The following is a 20915-nucleotide window of genomic DNA, read 5'->3' as shown; positions in this document are numbered from 1 at the left end:
TGGAGTTACTTTTTTCTATGAAAATTTTAAGAGCGTCATAGAACTCTTGCTCCAAAGTTGTTTGATGACGATCACAGCATCCAAGGCCTCTGTAAAGCTTTCAACAAGTCTTATGGTCGACATATGGGGGACATTTTGCAATTTGACGAATCAGTAACAAAAATGATTCCATGTTTTGGCCATATGCTCCCGTATTATTTCTGGGGAACAATTGACGTGCCTTTGCATGTGTTTTGGTCGGGTGGGGCAGGATACATCACTATTTAATAGTGATTCGTGAACACATGCTTGTGATATATTCGGAACCGTACAATGGAGATTACTTATGATTATCGGAATGTTTTGTTTTTGTTTTTTGTTTTGTAAATTCTAGCTTTTGTGTAGAATGAGTGAGTTAGGAAAATAATATTAAGTGTTTTTAGATTTGGCCGGACATTTTATTTGGGGCCGACGACGATAACAAACAAAAGTTATCGGTAGCTTCCTGGAGCCCTTTTTAACTGTCCACGTGAACCCTCTGTGAGACAGATATAGATATTCTCACCCGAGTGTCTTTTGATATCAAATATATCAACACGAGTTGATAAAAGTGGAAAAATTCCGAGGCTTGCCGAGGATTTTTGCCACTTTTATCAACGAGTATTGATATATTTGATATCAAAAGACACGAGGGTGAGATTTTATTTATCATCCAACATCATTCTTTCAACTTTTTCAATTTGTAGACAGTAATTAGCAGTGTCTTCAGTGTAAAAAGTACTGAAAACAGCTTCAGTAGCAGAGCCATTTGTGATGTCATTTGATGGTGACATCATGGTAACCAGTGACGTCAGAATGGTCTGCAAACCATTATGATGTAATTTCATTTATGATGTAATTAGTGTAGATATCGCTTGATCTCACCCAAGCGATATCTCCTGTTGGAGCCAGTTTTGGATGATAAATGACAATACTTTGGATTGCTATGACGTCACCTTGGAAGCGATGACGTCATGATACAATGGCGGACGACATGACAAAAATCCGTGATAACGCTTTGGTAGCAGAATGTAGAAATAACCAACTAGTTCGAAGTTCAGTTGTTCTGATAAAATTTGATCAAACTTAATATTCAATTATGTGGTGTTCATTTCGCCAAGCCAAATGGCAAGGTTTATGTCGAATTTGGGACTGAGTACAAATAATCTCTCGAAGAAAAGGGCTTCGAATCTAATCACGTTTTTTTAACCAAGCAGATTGCAGCAGACACTCCCATTCGTTTTATAATTGGGGTTCTGTATTTTGGTTTTATCATGACATGTCAATTGGGAGGCAAGCATAACGCGATGCAGGTCCTAGACGTTTATCCCTTGATAAACTCTATGGGTCTAATGCAGACGGAGGATCATCCCCAATACGAGCAGCGGGTCCTCGAACACGAGGTCATCAATAACGAAACACGGTGCCCAACTAAAAAAACAAAAGTAAAAAGTGGTATAAAGAGGTAGATATTGCTGTACATTTATGATATAGTGATTGACAGTGGCAGCATATGATTGGAGCGCTGGTAAAATGTCGAGCGCTGTCGTGGCCGGATTGTTACAGGAAGTGATTTAGAGTTACCTCCCTTGGATCTTTTAAACATGGCCGGATATAAAAGTACTTAAAACAAATTCTAAAACATTATTTCCAAAAAGAACAAACTCCAAATCTCAATTTCAAATTCGGTCTATACTTCTATGTTTTTTATACAAGTTATCGTGAAATGTCTGAAAAGTTCGTTCGTTACACATAATGGCCGGTGGGGTGGCCTCGTGGTTAAAGCGTTCACTCGTCACGCCCAATGCCTGTGTTCGATTCTCCACATGGGTGCAATGTATGAAGTCCAATCCTGGTGTCCTCCGCCGTGATATTGGAACATTTCATTTACGAATTCCAGATAGAATGCGATCTCAGGAGAAGATAATATTATCTGCTGCTCAAATGTATTTCAAAGTGAAATACGTTCAATTAATATTCAACAGATCTTCAAACGGCAATGTACATTTTGTAATTAGCTGCCCATGTAATACAGTACATTTGACTTCAATGTGCAAATGCCAGACACACATGTTGTCTTACAATAGCCCCCAGGTATTCCAGGACAAACCTACACCTATTAATTAGTTCCAAGTGTCATAAGTCGTCTGCCGACAATGAATTCGTGACTGCGTGAGTTGATACTGATGTCGCAGATATATTTATGTACTATTAATATTGAAAAAACCCAGATAAAATGAAGTCTTTTCTTTGTCGTGTTTGTTGTGCAGTCACTCCATCACAGCCAAGTAGCCGGCAAATGAAGTGTATAGATGAACGGTTTCCACGAGATTCACGTGCATCACGTGTTGCAGGTGCGCGCCCGTTCTTCAGAGCATGACACCTGCGTTTTGATAATGAAATGAACAACATCGCAAAAATCGTGCGCTTAGCTAAGTTAGAGAACTGAGTATCGATTCGAGTTGCAAAAGCCATTTAGCGCAGAGTGCGATATTTCAGACAGCATAGGTGTTATTGATGTTGAGAAAATATTTAATTGGATCTAAAAAACAGAAGAAACAAAATAAATATGCCTTTGTTTGTTTAATAGCTTCCAATCGTGACGCTAAGTGAAGTAGACAGTATATTGACAAAATTTACTTAAACTGTTTCTTAATCCTAATTAGTTTATCAAAGATCGCGAAATGCACTTGGGATCCAAATGTCGTTTTCTTCTTAATCAATAACGTATTTTATCATTCTTCTCAAACGTCAGTCTTCATTAGTCAATGTTTAAAACAAAACTGGTAAGGACGCGGGTTTGCTTAACGCAGAAGGAATATAGCTTGATTTATGTTTTTGATGACGGCAAAACACCACGTGCTGATGGCGAACGAAATGTGCATGTCAATTGTTTATGTCAGGATAATTATCTATAGCTAACTATATCTAAACAACGGGCGTGCTGTCCGAAATAACCGTCGCTACACCCCGACATTGTAGGGTTTTGTTTATGCTCATAAACAGTAGTTTTCCGAAACCATATTATGTTAAACCAGCAGCATTTAGAAAGCTGTACAGCTGCGGACCATATACATATAAAATGATTACGTTACGATACAAATGTCCTTATGTCATAGTACGAACTTATATACAGTGCACACACCGTTATATACCCCCGTCATAACAACATGTTACTTTTATTTTGTAGAAACAAAAATTGTTAAAATGATAACAATAAAATGTGTCCTACTTCAAATATTAAATACTCTTGATAATTTTATATGTAAGATAACCCGAACAACTTTTATCGATCCTGTAAATATGTTAAAAGAATGTGTTAGTTTTGTGTGAAATTGTTACATTATTTTTTTAAATGATAAAAGTTCAATATGACCTACTTAATACACAGCCTAATCATTGTGCAAGTGACAACTGGATTCTATCACGAGGTCAGGCATGACCGTCAGTCTCGCGCAATCAGCAACGCATCGAGCGCTAATTACAGACCGCCTCCGAACCCCACATCATTAAGTAGGGAAGATTAGATACAGAAGTTGGCGTAAAGAAGAAGCAGGGCTTACAGTTTTTAGGTGCAACACGTAATTTGCTCGTCTCTCTGAACGGACCTATGGGGTGACCTACCTGTTGTTTTAATCATTCGCCTATTGAGAAGCTACGCCGTACGTGTATCGTTTTAACTCAAGGCTTGCTCTAATGATGGCTGTGATGAATGCGTAGGGACTCGTTGTCGGGAAGTCGTCAGCTTCCAAGGGTGCACTGGGGTAAGTGAGAGCGGACGTGAACAGCAGCTAGAGGCTATTTGTCGGCTCACTGCATAATTCGTATTAAGGAGGCCAAGCTGGAGCCTTCGGGTTCTCAGCAAAACACGCACATGCGGTACTGCCGTCAGATTTGAGTCCAATTCCCATCAGGCTATAGTTTATAGAAACACATATAAATTCCATATTGCAGACGTTTGTTTCTTTGTTTGTTGTCACACTCTATATAACCTTGGTCTGTAAATAATCGAATCTGGATCAGACAATCCAGTGACTGATATCATGAACACCGATCTACGCAATTTGAATGCGATGACATGCATCAACCAGGTCAGCGAGCCTGACCATCCGATCCCGTCAGTCGCCTCTTACGACAAGCTTAGTCGCCTTTTACGGCAAGAATGGGTTGCTGAAGATATATATTCTACCCTGGATCTTCACGGGTACATATTACAGATGGAAGTTGTGAGTACATATAAGTAATATCTCATAAAATATGTTTTTGGATCAAATATTTATAATAATTTCATGAGTCAGCATTGTTCATAATTCAAACGTTGAGGGGCGACGTAAAAATCACAGCCATGTTGGACGCGTTTTTGTGTAACGAAAGAACAGTCTTACATCTACGCTTCTCGACAATCCGAACATAGGTATTGAAAAATAAGCTGTCAGGTACAGTACATTAACAGTAAATACATAAATCCATTTCATTGCAAAAATGTCTCTCTCGTGGCCTTGAAATATCTTGATCATTATCATACTTAGAAATATACAAAGTGTGAAAAAACACAACAGATCAGTCTCCTTGAATAATTGGCCGGTTGTGCGTAACTGAATGATGACTAACTGCTTAAAATGTATAACATTTCAGCGAACAGAGACAACGCTTATAAATAGTAACTGATAAATAATTTCATAACTTGGATGGTGGATCTGGATGCATGTTTTTCGACATCTGATTGATGTAAGAATATACTTACTTTTCCTTAACCGTGTCGCGCGCGATACCTCACACCAGCGTAATAGGGCTCTCAGGGTGTTATCAAATCATAAACATGTCTGCCACATGAAAGCATGACCTCTGACACCGTAATATACTCCAGCCATTGTTTATTATCATAATCGGCCATAACGATAATATTTAAAAGAAGTAAGTGATGGGAGTTACCTCCCCAGAGTTTGAAGGCGGCGAGTAACAGAAAACACGTTGGTGTCTGTTTTAAGTACCCCTAGACCGAGGATGAACTGTCGTTCGACAGGAATAGAACATTGTTTACATCTGACGAATAATTGCAATTACCAGATAACGACAGCCATGATGGAGAACTATGCTGAATCTATTTATGTTTAAAGGGAACTCAAAGTCAAGGAGATAAAATGTTTGACGTAAACTGAAACGTCAGTATATCTTGTTAAAACTGAATTTGTGACGTTTACTCGTTCCTTTAGTGTAGTTGGTTAACACAAAGTTTGTGGATGTGCATCAACTATGTTTTATGTTTCCATGTATCAAGTATACATGCTCAATCTGACAACGTTTGAGATATGTTGGTTGGTTGGTTTGTTGTTTAACGCCGTACTCAGCAATATTCCAGCTGTTTGACGGCGGTCCATGCAATCGGGATCTATGACATGCATCAACCAAGTCAGCGAATAGGCGGATAGCATAGGTCTTCAGCAACCCATGCTAGCCGTAAAAGGCGACTATGCTTGTCGTAAGAGGCGACTAACGGGATCGGGTGGTCAGACTCGCTGACTTGGCTGATGCATGTCATCGTGTCTCAAATACGTGGATCGATGCCCATGACATCAATCACTGGATTGTCTGGTCCAGACTCGATTATTTACAGACCGCCGTCATAAAGCTGGAATATTGCTGAGTGCGGCGTAAAACAACGATCAATCAAATCCAACTCTGCGAGGCCTAAAAGGCTCCATAACCCTACCACATCTCGCCTAGAAATCGAATTGCGGGTGTCACTTTCACAAGATTATTAACCCGATCTCTTGGGATTCGTCTATAAAACATATGAACCTCGCACAAAACATGTGTCGTGGCCCCTAATATGATACACACAGACTCATAGTATATATCCGGCCGCTCTCGCGTACTCAATAGTACCCCAATGAAGGAAAATCAGCCTCAACGGCTATTGCCAATCCCTGCATTGTTATCTTTAAAGTATCGCATGCAAGCCCATCCATAACGGTTGACTAACAACGGATATTGACTTGGTACACGAAAAGCTGTATAAAACGTACACCCGATAACACGCCAGCCATTGTACTGGGACTGGCGTACTGTGAGTGGGCAGGCAACAGACTCAGACTCGCTGACATTTAGTCACATAAATAAGTTATCTTATTTAAAAATATATATCTACAAAATAAAAAAAATAAATAAAAAATCGAGCCCAGAACAATCCTTAGAGCTGAAGCAATCTGGACTTGGTAAATCATTCTAGAGTTGAGTTTGACTCATTTTGTATTTATTCTCTTGGGGTTTGGGGCTGCATGGTGTCAAAAGACGACTGCAGGGGATTTTCATGCAGTTTTGCATGTCTCTTTTTTAATTTCAGCAATGTGTGGAAAACACGTGTTGTACGTGCGCATCACTGTCACGTGACACGGGGATTGAACCACTGACAACAGCTTCTGAGCAAATGAGCATTCATTCACAAAACATATGATCGAAGTGTGCGTCACAAGTTTTGTTGAGTATATGTTTCGTTGTCGTTTTAAATGTCTCGTGGGAAATTCCGCGAAGTGTCAAATTGAAAGTGAGCCCTTCACGAAGCCACGAGGGTCCTTTTTGGAGGTGGGAGCATAGATTAAAAGTCCTATATTTTTAATTACTTTGGATTTTTTATGAATGCTCGCCAAAAATATTGTAGAATACTTAGAAAGAAAATGAAAGAATAAAATATTTTTACAACACTACTCTTGTTATTTCCTTTCGCATGTGATCTACTTTAAACATGTTTTTAGTATTGAAGTCAGTCCGCAGAAAAAAATAATTCATTTCACATTTTTTTAACATTTAGGGTCGACGGATCAGTAAATCCACTACAATAAACTACGTTTATAACGAACACGCTTATTATGAACTGATGGATATAACGAACTGTTTTTGGTCCCGGCCATTTGCTCCATATTTAAGAAATAAACCATGAGTGGGAGTTGTTTATCGTACTATTAAACGTTGCAGCGAGAATATACCATGAGAGACGCATTTCAACATTATGTACAACCTCTTTCAGGATGTTGATTAAATGTACAAGCTTTAAAAATAATTACCCAAATTCAAATAAAGATGACTCCCTGAATAGAATCCTACCTCGGAAATGTCGAAAAGGTCAATTTTACGAACAGGTGGGTAAAGTTTTCCCGCATATCCTCTCAATTCCCACGTCGATTATCGCTCCAATTTTGGATGCATTCCTTAGGTCACTGCGTTTATCTGCAAAGCCCAGCTGCATCTATGGGGAACAACGTACTGGACACTCTCAAAAATAACGTCGTCCAAGTCATGACGTCATCAAGTTGCGAGCACATGTTGATATCTCCAGAAATGACGTTACGATAGAACATTTTTTATCGTGAAATAAACCACGCATCGTACGTCATTGTTCTTTGCGATTTATTGCGTAGCTATCTTATATATGCTTATAACGAACTACGGTTATAACGACCTAAAATCAGTGGTCCCTTTGAGTTGTAATTACAAAACGCCCAACGATCCACCACGCCGCCATTGCGGAAACGCATATACGCATGTAATAGCATGGTAAACAACGACACGGGCACATGTGCAAGCACTCAACACATCAACACATGCCTTTGCACGTGGAGATATGCACACACACAGGTACATCGCTACATACATGCATGTTTCTTTGATATGTGTGTCTGCTGTATCACTCCGAAACTTCATGCACGTGCGTCCCACCACTAATTAACTGTTATTCAAGCAAAGCGACACGAATACCGGAGCTTGGTCATTCGGGTTCTCTCGGCTTATCCTGTCACCGAGCTAACACCTCGGGAAGCAGTGGATTGGCGACGTTGCATGGAATCACTATGAATCACCCGACTCGTAAATATCTATTCTTACTCTTACATATAATTATTAATGGTTAATAGAAATTATGAATGCAATTTTATATGGATCCAATGGCTGTCTCCAGATTGGGTTATATGATGTGATAGGAACATGAACGAGTGAAACTACTTAATCCAGTTCCTGCCTCCAGATCTGGTTGTATAATGCGATAGGCACATGAACGAGTGAAACTAGTGCATCCAGTTACTGCCACCAGACTGGGTTGTATAATGTGATAGGCACATGAACGAGTGAAACTAGTGCATCCAGTTCCTACCGCCAGATTGGGTTGTATAATGTGACATGCACATGAACGAGTAAAGCTAGTGCATCCAGTTCCTGTCGCCAGATTTGGTTGTATAATGTGATAGGCACATGAACGAGTGAAACTAGTGCATCCAGTTCCTGCCGCCAGATTGGGTTGTATAATGTGATTGGCACATGAACGAGTGAAACTACTTAATCCAGTTCCTGCCTCCAGATTGGGTTGTATAATGTGACATGCACATGAACGAGTAAAGCTAGTGCATCCAGTTCCTGCCGCCAGATTGGGTTGTATAATGTGATAGACACATGAACGAGTGAAACTAGTGCATCCAGTTCCATTATGGATTCCGCGAAGCGCTCGTCGCAATGGTTTATGGAATTTTGATGACCGAGCAGGTGATGGTCCGTGTTGCTTCGATGGAAAGTTGATGGATGTGTTGCTTCGATGTAGGTAGCCATGAGTGATGGCTGGAGTACAGTAGTGGGACAAACTAATTACATTGTGTAAACATCCGATGTGTGACATGGTGAAGGGCAGTGTCCTGTGTATCTGTCATCACTTGCAATCACATCACCACATTCATGAACACATACTGAACACATTGTCATAAACACATGCTGAACACGTCGTCATGAACATATACATACGAAACACATCATCGTGAGCACATGCTGAACACATCGTCATGAACACATACTGAACACATTGTCATGAACACATGCTGAACACGTCGTCATGAACATATACATACGAAACACATCATCGTGAACACATGCCGAAAACGTCGTCATGAACATATACATACGAAACACATCATCATGAAAACGTGCTGAACACATCGTCATGAACATATACTGAACACATAATCATGAACACATAAGGAACACATAGTAATGAACACATACGGAACATATTGTCCTGAACACATGTATACAGGGCACATCATCATGAAAACATGCTGAACACGTAGTCATGAACACATGCTGAACACGTCGTCATTAACATTTACGAAAAATATTGTCATTAACACATATGAAACACATCGTCATGAACACTTACAGAACACGTACATTGTCATGAACACACGTGGAAAATCGTCAAGAACACTTATAGAACACGTACATCTTCATGAACAGACGTGGAAAATCGTCATGGACACATCAGAACACGTACATCTTCATGAACACACGTGGAAAATCGTCATGGACACATCAGAACACGTACATCTTCATGAACACACGTGGAAAATCGTCATGGACACATCAGAACACGTACATCGTCATGAGCACACATGGAACATCGCCATGAACACATGGGGAATATATCGCCATTAACACATAGGGCATACATTGCCATTAACACATACGTAACACATCGTCATGACCATATACGGAACACATCATCGTGAACATACGGATCACATCGCCGTGAACACACCAGGAACGTCGTCACGAACATACGGAACACATCGCCGTGAACACACCCGGAACGTCGTCACGAACATACGGAACAAATCGCCGTGAACACACCAGGAACGTCGTCACGAACATACGGATCACATCGCCGTGAACACACCAGGAACGTCGTCACGAACATACGGAACACATCGTCATGTTACATAAGGCTGCATAAAAAAATACTTACATAATTCACTCTCATATTATCTGCACTACAAATCATACATCTTCAGAAATGAAAAACGCAACACTTTCATTGAAACGTAAGTGTCGGTTGTTACAAGAAATGAATAGTGGTTTGAAGAAAAAAACATATCATATCGAACTTTGCTGGTGTTTTGAAAAACATGCCTGTATTCATCTAAAACTTTACTTAGATATGGTTTATATATATAGCCACGTGTCTTGTGGATTTACATGCACATAGAACTTGATAATGATAGAGAAAGACGTGCTTGGGACGGTTCTTTCACTTCACAACAGTCATTGTCAAAAACACACGTTTCTTTACACGTAAATCAAACAAATTTGTACCAGAAACAAATATATCTTCCTAGCACAAAATAACCCTACACGCATTCTGAACCTACGTGTGTTGCAATAGAACAAGGCACAGGAATCCCTATATTTGCAATAGGCTGAATCGACAGGTGCCTATTTCAAGAAAGTAAGGTACATTTCTTTCACCGTTTAGCGTCGGTTTCTACCTTGACTATTGAGAGCAGATGTTAAGCTATTTAAATCTGGCTGTCAATATCGGACGCGGGGTCGGCACGGAGACGAGGATATTTACTCTACAAGCGTTGCTCTCGAGCATCGTTTTGGGTTGTGTCTAACTAGCGTTGCACGGGTGAATGGGCTCTTAGAAAAATCATTGCTCGACAGGTCATGAGAGAGCGTATGTTCACGGCAGACAAATGGATGGAGTATTCCCGTATTCTGACATTAATAATGTATTCAACATACATGTTACAAGCGTCACTTGAGTTTAATAGAGGGTAGCTTCAGTTATGCACGACACTGATAAAAGATGAAGCGATGGGAAGCGGATGATGACACATTAATTCAATTTCAGCATCATTAATTTTTAATTCTTTTCTTGAAAATATCTTTTCAATATGAGACCTTTCAAAATGAATGCTACAACACAATGCACAAATCCCATGAGCATCGCATTAATGTATGTGGATGCCAGCTAAACACTATTCTGGTTTATCGCGAGTTTTGTTCAAACCTGACTGGGTTATCTTTTTTTTTAAGAAACAAACATGGTTCGAATATACCCTGTGACCTTTTGCGGCCGCGTGCCCTGAAGTATGAATAGACAGGTCTCAGGGCATGGCGGACACGTCCAGGTGACCCTGTAGATGTTACACACTAGGAATGGAAAGGCAAAGACATTTACTTGAAAATTTCTTTCGTATAGTGATTACATTTTTTTTTTAAATATAATGGGCTGGACTTTTAGAGGGGCGGTCGGGTCATAAAAAAACAAGTAAATAATTGTCATAAGCCGACTTTATAGCAAAAGAAACCCTCGAGAATATATATATACATGTTGATATGCATAATTCATGGCCTGTTTGGTACTGTTAATAGTTATGGGGTGTGACGTATTGTGGAGTAAGATGTATCGTTGAGCTTCGTGACAATCAATAACGTCAGAATGGCGTCACGTTATACACCATGTTCAACAATCTGTCATATTCAATCAATATATCCCCTGTGTACAAAACTGGTCACTAGGTCCCGGGTACGTTATGGGTATCGGACGACCCGGCTAAGAAAGGAATCGGATGGCAGGTCATGTGACTGACCAACTGGTTGCATTCCGTCCCATGGCGTTGTAGTTTACCTGTAATCAGTACTGGAATACCTGGTACAGACTGGATTATTTCCAGGCTGCCGTGATACAACTGGAATGGTGCTGATTGCGGCGTCAAACAACATCCATTTATTCAGTAAACAGATAATCCCCTTCATACAAGAATGGCTGAGTGAGTTGTGTTTAACGCCGCATTGAGTATTTCAGTAAAATAACAGTGTGTCGTATTGTAGGAGAGCCCTATGTTATTCAGGTCTTAGACAATCATATATACCATTTGTAATGTTTTGAAGAATGTTAAATAGATTTAATAACGTTCCTTAATGTATGTGAGATTTTCAATAACAATGTTGCATAAGTGTTCAATGGCTCAACATTATGGCTGAAGTATTGCCGTTGTGACTTAAAATTTCAACCCACTTACTCATCTTTATCATCATGCTTCATGTGAATGATAACGATCCATATGAATAATAATACTTATCTATATCAGTATAGATTTATAGCAATGATGCTTGTATATAAAACGTGTCAGGAAGATCACATTTTATTAATCATGACGTTTCATACATGAAATACCGTTTTTCTAACAGTTAAGTAATACTTAGAATATATATATACTATGATTGATACATGTGTTTATTTTACATGGATAGTATGATATCACAGCGACACAAATATACATTATGTATAAAAATGCTTCTGAACAATTAGATATGACACCCATTTTCAAGTTCACAACATCAGCTTTGTAGAGTACACTCCAAATGTGTCTCTCGCCGTACTTTACCTTTGATCAATGTTCAAGAGATTGACGATAATGAGGGGAGATTGATTATTAGTCTGTGAGAAACAAGCTGGAGGTTAATCACCCGTAAACAAGGAGATGACGGGAATGAAGCGAGACTACTGGCAATAGAAGGTTCCCCTGATGTCGGCATGTGTGATACATATGGGATAGATGTGATACGTAGATGGAACGGACCATTTGATATTAGGGGGGTAGGGGGTATCGAAAACAACAAGTTGCTCCAGATACTGTTTGAGAAAAAAGATCATACCTCAGACTTTTTACAAAAGAAATTGACTGCCACAAATAGATGTATGGTTGCCGGGTGCTTTCAAAATAATTATTAAGGCACATATATTTAACTAAAATAATATCGGGTTTTGTAGTCGGTGCTGAAGAAATATCCAGTCTCCATAACCAACCCCACCCCCCCACCCCGCCCAATCCACACACACACACACACACACACACTCACACACCACCCCGAATATCCAAAACCGTCGGTCCCTTAAATAGTTGATGAAAGAATTACCTTTTTTTCAATATCAAACTCTTAAGGTATAAGGGGGATATGTCTGGTTGTGTTAAGCCAACGTGATGATCACATATTGTGTCACCTGGACTATATAGACACGTGCAGACATACATCAACGTAGATAGTCTGCAAGTATTTATCACAGCTAACAGGCACTGGTTATATTATATTAGGCTATGTCGAAGGTGAACATTTGCGTTATCCATTGCCTCAATGCATTTCTCATATCACTTTCTATCTCGAACGTCTTGTCACACTGTCAACAATCACAATAACGTAATCGGTATTGTAGGAATGTGTTTAAATACGATGTAATAGACGCAGATGGTTGTTAGGTATATACCAGTCAAGTGATGAGACACGCAGCACTTAACAGTTGGCATAAACACACAGTACCACTCACTGTGTGATTGACAACTTGGAGTGCTTTCACCTACCTTGTGTAAGGAGAACTCGTTTTTCACCACATCCCAAAGTGTCGTATATCCATGGCAGAAATTGCAGCAAAGTATCCAAACCAACAAGCTTACGTTTCCTGAATATCGTCCCATTTTCACCAACTGTCTTTAATTTGCCTTGGAAATCACTGAACACTTCATATCTGGGCGCAGTCGGTCGTGATGATTTCAAGCAGCACAATAACACAGCTAATTCACTAGCACTTCACACTGTATCGAACCGTTACACACATTAACGAGTAAGCTGTATGTTGAGGTGTAACGTCGTTGTAACGTCGTTGTGATGCAGTAGCAGGTCCCACAACTATTAACTGACAATAATACTCAGACTGTCAAATCCTCCGGGGTATTGATTGATAGTTGCAAGCTTCACCTCATTAGTCAATTTGTTCATATATTCATCACTGTCATCGTTTGCAACCCTCCCCTTGTCTGTTTCACGGTCAACCACCCACACGTATGACGAGTGTTCCTGGAAATGAAAACTCTCTAAACAACTTTTGATTGAACCAAATATCAACCGAAGTGCTCGACCATATAGAAGTACTCCGCAATCAGAACGTGATAATATCACATAGAAACATGTCAATTTCACATAACATCATGTCGATTTCGTATAAATCCCATATCGCAGCGGTGGCTTGTATAAACCACAGTGATGTGTATTTCACATACACACGTGTCACTGCGCTGTACACACTCAGGAGCTGATGTCTATTTCAACTGGTTTCAGCCACTGCGGTGCTGGTATTGCTTGACTGGGAGCGTGACAATGTAGCCGCTCTTAACGTGTATGTGTCTCTATGAACGGGGGAGGAAGGTACGCGCTCGAGGGGCAAGGGGGCTACGTGCTTCCTCCGCGTGATGAAGAACGGGGCATAGTATTGCACCCTAACGCATGTTCAGGGCGCATGCATCATGGGGACACATGACCACAGTAAGTAACGTCTTTAGGAAAATGTGGTGACGCTTAATGAGCAGCTAATGTGATGGGGAATGAGTTGCAAGGATGGGCAGAATGGGAATGGTTTGGAGATGATAAAAATACATCCGTAAGCGGTCGAGAAAAATGAGGGGTTGAATATTATTTTACATATTTTAAAGTGAAATTTATATGACTAATGTTTGTCGTGGAAGCTTATGCATGGTCGTGTGGTTATTTTCGATATACAGGCACACATATATGTAGTCACAGTATTTGTCCGTATAGCGGGGTTTCCGGATAGACGCGAGCCGGACTAACAAAGTTTCACTACATAGGGATGGCATGAGGGTGGTGGTGGGGTGGGTGGGGAGTGGTGGGGGGATGTGTTAAAAAAGTTAAGTGTGTGTGTGTGTGTGTGTGTGTGTGTGAGTGAGTGAGTGAGTGAGTGAGTGAGTGAGTATGGTTTTACGCCGCTTTTAGCAATATTCCAGCAATATCACGGCAGGGGACACCAGCAATGGGCTTCACACATTGTACCCATGTCGGGAATCGAACACGGGTCTTCGGCGTGACGATCGAACGCTTTAACCACTAGGCTACCCGACCGCCCCGTGTGTGTGTGTCGGTGTGGGATGTGTTAAAAAAGTTCAGTCTCCGCCCTTACCGTCCAAGGCTTGAATTTTGGAGATTTAATTTGGCTGGACCAACGAGGAGTCCATGCTTATTCCACCCAAAATGGCGTAACGTAATCGACATCTGGTTCGTCAAACGCTGTGCAGATTTCGGTCGATTGCAGGATTTGCAAAGCATATGTACGTCAACTTACCGTCAACAGATATTTTTTTCAAATCTGTTCATGTTTGTAATCACGGTGTGCTCACCTGATTTGATTTACTTTGCGAACTAAGACCTGTTTTATTACAGCATGGATCTTGATTATCGATCAGATCGTCTTGAGTGGGCGCCGCCATTTTGTTTGAACCAAATGAAAGTGATATGAGAGGTGGAATCTGATTGGTCCATAGGAGAGACATAGAAGGGACATAACTCGAAATAACCACTGGTGGCGCTACGATCGAGCCAAGGCATTCCAGGCTAGTTCGGCAAGGGTGAGAAATGGACACCCACAGTCAGTCAACTCCTTTGCCTCGGGAAGATGGGGATGTAGGTTGTGAGGGGGTGAGGATTGGGGGATGGGGGTCACGTGGTAGCTGAGAATAGAACTGTTCTAAATACGCATCATTAAAGCAACAACATGACATGAACTGTAACACGTCATCTATGGACAATAAATAGCAGTTATCATTAATAATAATATTTATGATAATAATATGTACATTTATACAGACAGTGTAGGATGTCAGGCTCGACACGGTCCCCAGTAACCTGTAGTTGTAGTCAGAATTTAAGCGGCTTCATTGATCGGGATTGCATGCTTGTTGAGTTGCTATATGGCTTAAATAATGCCGGTGCGACGTTAAATTTTAACTCACTCACTCATAATTGGTGACTTGGTGAATCGTTGCTCATAATATCTATCACTGGTTTGTCTGGTCTAGACTCAATCAGTCCGCCTTCATATAGCTGGGATATTTTTGAGCGCGGCATTAAGCAACAAACAAACAAGCAAAACAAAGCAATTTTAAAGAGCCACTTCCACAAAATCCTTGCTTGAAGCGGTCACAATTATTACTCCGTCAATGGACCAGTGTTATTCTAAGTGCATTCGCCCCATGAAGATCCTGTTGGAATTGGCCTTCAGCAACCCATGCGTGTTGTAAGAGGAGGTTGACGGGATTGGTAGGTCAGGATCACTGACTTGTTTTGATGCATGCTATCTTTTTTTACAAAACAAACAAAACTCAAATTGCTTTCTTAACTCCCTGGGGAGTATACACAAACGTCATCGTTTGATAGCACACAGTCAGATATCGGACAGGGTCGTGTAGCTAGCCACCTAATCCACTCCGCTTCATTTTGACACCCGATCCACATTTCTGTTGACACGATAGAACATAACAGTCCTATCTTATGACTGGTGCAATGATTGTGGGGCTTTGAGCTTTTGAGTTTACTCAGGATTACAACGAAAATCTAACAATACTATACAGACACACTGGACATAGATTTTAAAAAGATGTTTCGCAAGTTCATATCGTTTTTCACTGGTATAAAAACACAACATATTCGGAGTCAATAAAATTTTCAAAAAGTTTCTTTTCTAAATTCGTCGCCGAATGCCTAAAATTCTTGTTCCCCCACTCAAGGCACTTGGGCTTGAAGAGTTCCACATTGGTAATCGCTTTTGAAGGAATATTACCAGAGCGAAGCTCCTCGAGAGTAGGTCCGGCATGAGCGTCGAATAAAGGTTACTGTGTAACTTACTGAGACTGAAATAGATTACCTATGTCAATCAAGGTTTGCACGTGGAATCCGTGGAAATCGTGTGACAGATGCATCCATTTATGAGATGGGGGTAATCGGAACGGTATATTTCTGTGTGACGTTTGTTTCGGTAAGTATGGGTACTGCCATGTGTACAATATCATGGTTAAGTGTTTACATGCGATAGGAATTTCTTCATAATACCGCCCAGGTACAAGACGATCTTGCTAGAAACTCGATACGAACACAGGGAAATTATCAGTGAACCAACATGTTTGAAGGTGAAACTAGGAACTACGATGTTACAAATCGTTACTCCCGTAATTAACTCTATAGTATTGTATGGTATAAAACATCGTTCACATGACCATCTATGATATATCGAATTAACCGTATTTTGAGACAAGCGGAGTGGTGATATTAGTCACGGACAGTAAAATTACGTCGTCGTGAACGGTGCATCGAATTAACCGTATTTCGAGACAAGCGGGGTGTCGATATTAGTCACGGACATTAAAGTTACGTCGTCGTAAAGGATGCATCGAATTAACCGTATTTCGAGACAAACGGAGTGTCGATATTAGTCACGGACATTAAAGTTACGTCGTCGTAAACGGTGCATCGATTTAACCGTATTTCTAGACAAGCAGAGTGTCGATATTAATCACGGACATTAAAAATACGTCGTCGTAAACGGTGCATCGAATTTACGGTATTTTGAGACAAGCGGAGTGTCGATATCAGTCACGGACATTAAAGTTACGTCGTCATAAACGGTGCATCGAATCAACCGTAGTTCGAGAAGTGTGCAGAGTATACCGTGCCAGTGCGGAATCTGCCGGACATTAAAGTTCGAGATATCCGTTGTTCGATTGTCACTGTATATTTCAAGGAACAACAGAGAACAGGGAATTGGTGACGATAGAAATAGTATGGCGCAGCGACAAATTCCTCAGTAACTAATACGCATCTTGTATCGTCTGGCAAAGCCGACATACAAATCCGTCAGGAATCGTGTACCGCGTATAAAAAATGTCACCCACATTCTTTTTTCTGCTTCACATATGTTTGCATAAAAGGGTTCTAGGTACAATAACTTCCGTCTTATATTACAGCTCTCCAGTGTCAGTCTAACTGGAAGCAAGTTGGGTGAAATGCCATCCGGCGGGGCGTGAGCTGAACGCAAATTCAGTTAATCGGAAAATGTTGAAAACATGTAACCTTACCCGTTGTTGTCATCTGCAAATTCACTGAAACATTCGTTCATCCGGACACTACTGTTCCCAGGCATACCGCCTGTATTAACGTATCACTAGATCAACGAGTCATTGGCAGAGAGTAGTGACTCTTGATATATACCCACGTAAACAGTACTTGTTCGGTTTATGGGATTTCCTGATTAACGGGGTTACACTGTACTAAAATGTTCGGTGGTCCTTTCAAAGGGGATCGGTTGCCCACAATGGCACTGCTTACATCATATACATACTGCCCGCTACATCAGTAAACACCCAAATCTCTCGGGTTATTTCTTATTATTCATACACCGCATTGATTCCGGGAAATAAGCACCATCGTCTCTATTCCTCCAGGGCGACTTAAATTGGGCTAAGATGGACAAAACGGATACAGCAATAGCATGGCAAACCCGTGAATTTATCAATCAACTCGTTCATATTCCACGTGTTAGTCACTGCATCGTCTGGTCCGGATTCGATGTCAGACCGGTGTTAGAGATGTACAAATTGCTGACTACCACACAACACACGATCCGCCCACGTCGTTGGAACGAAGGGTAGCCCTGTGGTTAAATGAGTGAGTGAGTGATTATGGTTTTACGCCGCTTTTAGCAATATTCCAGCAATATCACGGCGAGGGACACCAGAAATGGGCTTCACACATTGAACCCATGTCGGGAATCGAACCCGGGTCTTCGGCGTGACGAGCGAACGCTTTTAACCACTAGGCTACCCGAACGGCTCCCCCCCCCCATGGTTAAAGCGTACATTGGTAACACTGAAGACCGCGTTCGACTCCTTCATGGGGTCAATGGTGAACCAAGTCTAGGTGTCATCCGACGGGACTAATGATTACCAATTATCCAACTATCGATGCATCGCAATTGCAATGACTCGATTTCAATGCACCTACGAATGTTAAACTGGTAATAATCGATGCCGCGCTTTAATATCGATATCGATGGAAGTAATGATACCAAACATAAACCATTAGCTTTGAATCAAAATACATCTTGTTAGAAAACGTATATATTTTTATCGCTGAAAAAAGTCAAAGTTCAATTCCCTGACAATCTAGGACATTTTGACGTATGTTAACGCAAGGAACCATCATAAGATGGGCGAGCTATCCACCACAGTATCACAGTGGTATTGCAATAGGTGTGCCTAATCTGAACGGCAAAAGAAAGTATACCGAATTAGTTTTTAATGTAAATGAAAAAGTAACTACTGTAACATTTTATTATGTCTATTTAACTGCAAAACTTTCTAATTTGTTGCTAGGTAAGTTTGTGTAAAAGTATTTTTGTTCAATGAAGACTTGCGTGAGAAATGAATGTGTGCCGAAATGTCAAATAGGTTGATTTTCAGATGTCCAGGATACCCATCTGCAATTGTGTATTTTGCGATTTTTTAAAAAGTTTACATCAAATTACATTTTAAAACTCTAAAACCACATAAACGTATTCTTTGTGCTGACAAAGCGCCGGTACAGTCTATTTGATATAATATCTCTAACTTAAGATGTTTTCAATTAAAAATTAAACATACGATAAAAATACCTGAGAGGTAGAGTTTTTTTGGCTCCTATGTTTACGTCACCACAAAGTTTAGAACGATGGCAATTCTACCGCAGTTGTAACACAGTCTTCGATATTCCTCGTGCCTCATTCCACATTTGTGTGAATTGCAGGGAATATTTCTTACACTCACTCACTCTTTGATCTCTGACACAGAACGCATGATGTTATCAAGGATCAATGTCCAATAGACATTAAGCCCCAGGCCGTTAAACATAATGTTAATTATTCACCAAGTGTTGACACCTGAGACTGATTATAATTCATTGATTACAAGACGAAGGAAAAAATCAAGGCTTCACCTTCGGAAATATCGAGACGATTATGTTTACATATCAGCGAGTAAACACGTATTGAAATGTTGGGTGGCATTATTTGCCACAGACGAGTCCTGTCACGGCTCTTGGAACATCGGGTATTGATCTGTATGAATAGCTTCTCTACATGTAGCGAGTTTCTGTATTCCGGTGATGAATGCGGATAATGAAGTTATCATTACACTTAAATATTATACGATAGGAGGATACTACTAATACTCTCTTACAACTTAAATTGATGAGCACGTGAATCTTGGACCCCAGACAATGTAAACAGTTGAATTATTTATTTCACATTTTATCGAAGAATTTCGATTTCGTATTTATGTACACTTCATGGACATTGCCCCTTTAATGTGTTATTGACAAAAGGTTTGGTGGAGCAAAACTAAAGAGTTTTACAATCAGGATACACATCGTTCATGCGGCGGAGGAGCTTGACAGTGATTGTGTTCCCCGGACCAAATAAAACAAAAAAAGAATCCAACTCAAGTCTACAATAGTTTTGCAAGTCTAGGTCGCCTCTCCTGAAATTAAGGAATATTCTGGGCTCCATTTGGATTCTTGTTGTAGATATATATTTTTAATAAGATTACATTTTTTCTTGGACTAAATGTCAGTCTGGAGTGACTGAGACATCAAAATACCAAATGGCGAATCAGTGCTTCACACAAAATGTCAATGATATTTTATCTTATCAACTTGCGAAATTTGTTTTATGACATTTATTCATTTCGCAAAATGTACCAATGATTTTGTTTTTTGTTATGTGTTTGTATTAAGGCTCAAGTAATGAGGGACGTCAGTGGTCCAGTGGGTGTATTGTGTGAACCATTGCGGGGGTGCACCGCTTGAATCTTGGTAACACTGCTGTAATAATCTACTCACTCACTCACTCATTCGTTCTGTGTCATCGTGCCCTAACGGCGCAGATCGCTGCTCATGCTATCAACCACTGGTTTGCCGAGTTCAAATTCGATTATTGACAGGTCGACGTTTTATATAACTGGAAATGTTATGAACACTCACTCACTCACTCACTCACTCACTCACTCACTGAAGATTTTGGGGTAGAATAGGTCTTCAGCAACCCATCCTCGCCGTAACAGGTGACTATGCTTGTCGTAAAAGGCGACTAACGGGATCGGGTGCACGTGGTCAGGGTCGCTGACTTGGTTGAAGCATGTCATCGATCCTGATTGCGTGCATCTATGCTCATGATATTAATCACTGGATTGTCTACTCACTCACTC

General features: G+C 40.5%; 1 protein-coding gene across 4 annotated transcripts in view; it reads right to left on the bottom strand.

Moving 5' to 3' along the window:
- The window catches only part of LOC139461009 (fasciclin-1-like), a 134781-nt gene that overhangs the window by 81740 nt on the left and 32126 nt on the right, over positions 1-20915 (bottom strand). For 2 of the 4 annotated variants that reach the window (XM_071242480.1, XM_071242478.1), the window contains one exon: positions 13197-13689. The exons of 1 other annotated variant lie outside the window; for it this stretch is intronic. In XM_071242480.1, coding sequence (XP_071098581.1) covers positions 13197-13310 — 114 coding nt within the window. In that variant the 5' untranslated portion in view covers positions 13311-13689. Of the gene's footprint in view, positions 1-13196; positions 14051-20915 lie in introns of those variants that run through there. One more of the 4 variants, XM_071242479.1, reaches the window with a different exon arrangement.

The sequence above is a fragment of the Haliotis cracherodii genome, unplaced genomic scaffold, assembly GCF_022045235.1.
Source record: "Haliotis cracherodii isolate W230 unplaced genomic scaffold, xgHalCrac1.p SCAF_14, whole genome shotgun sequence".
Classification (NCBI taxonomy): domain Eukaryota; kingdom Metazoa; phylum Mollusca; class Gastropoda; order Lepetellida; family Haliotidae; genus Haliotis; species Haliotis cracherodii.
Note: the sequence above shows the minus strand (reverse complement) of the source record. Positions and strands in the feature narration are given on the sequence as shown.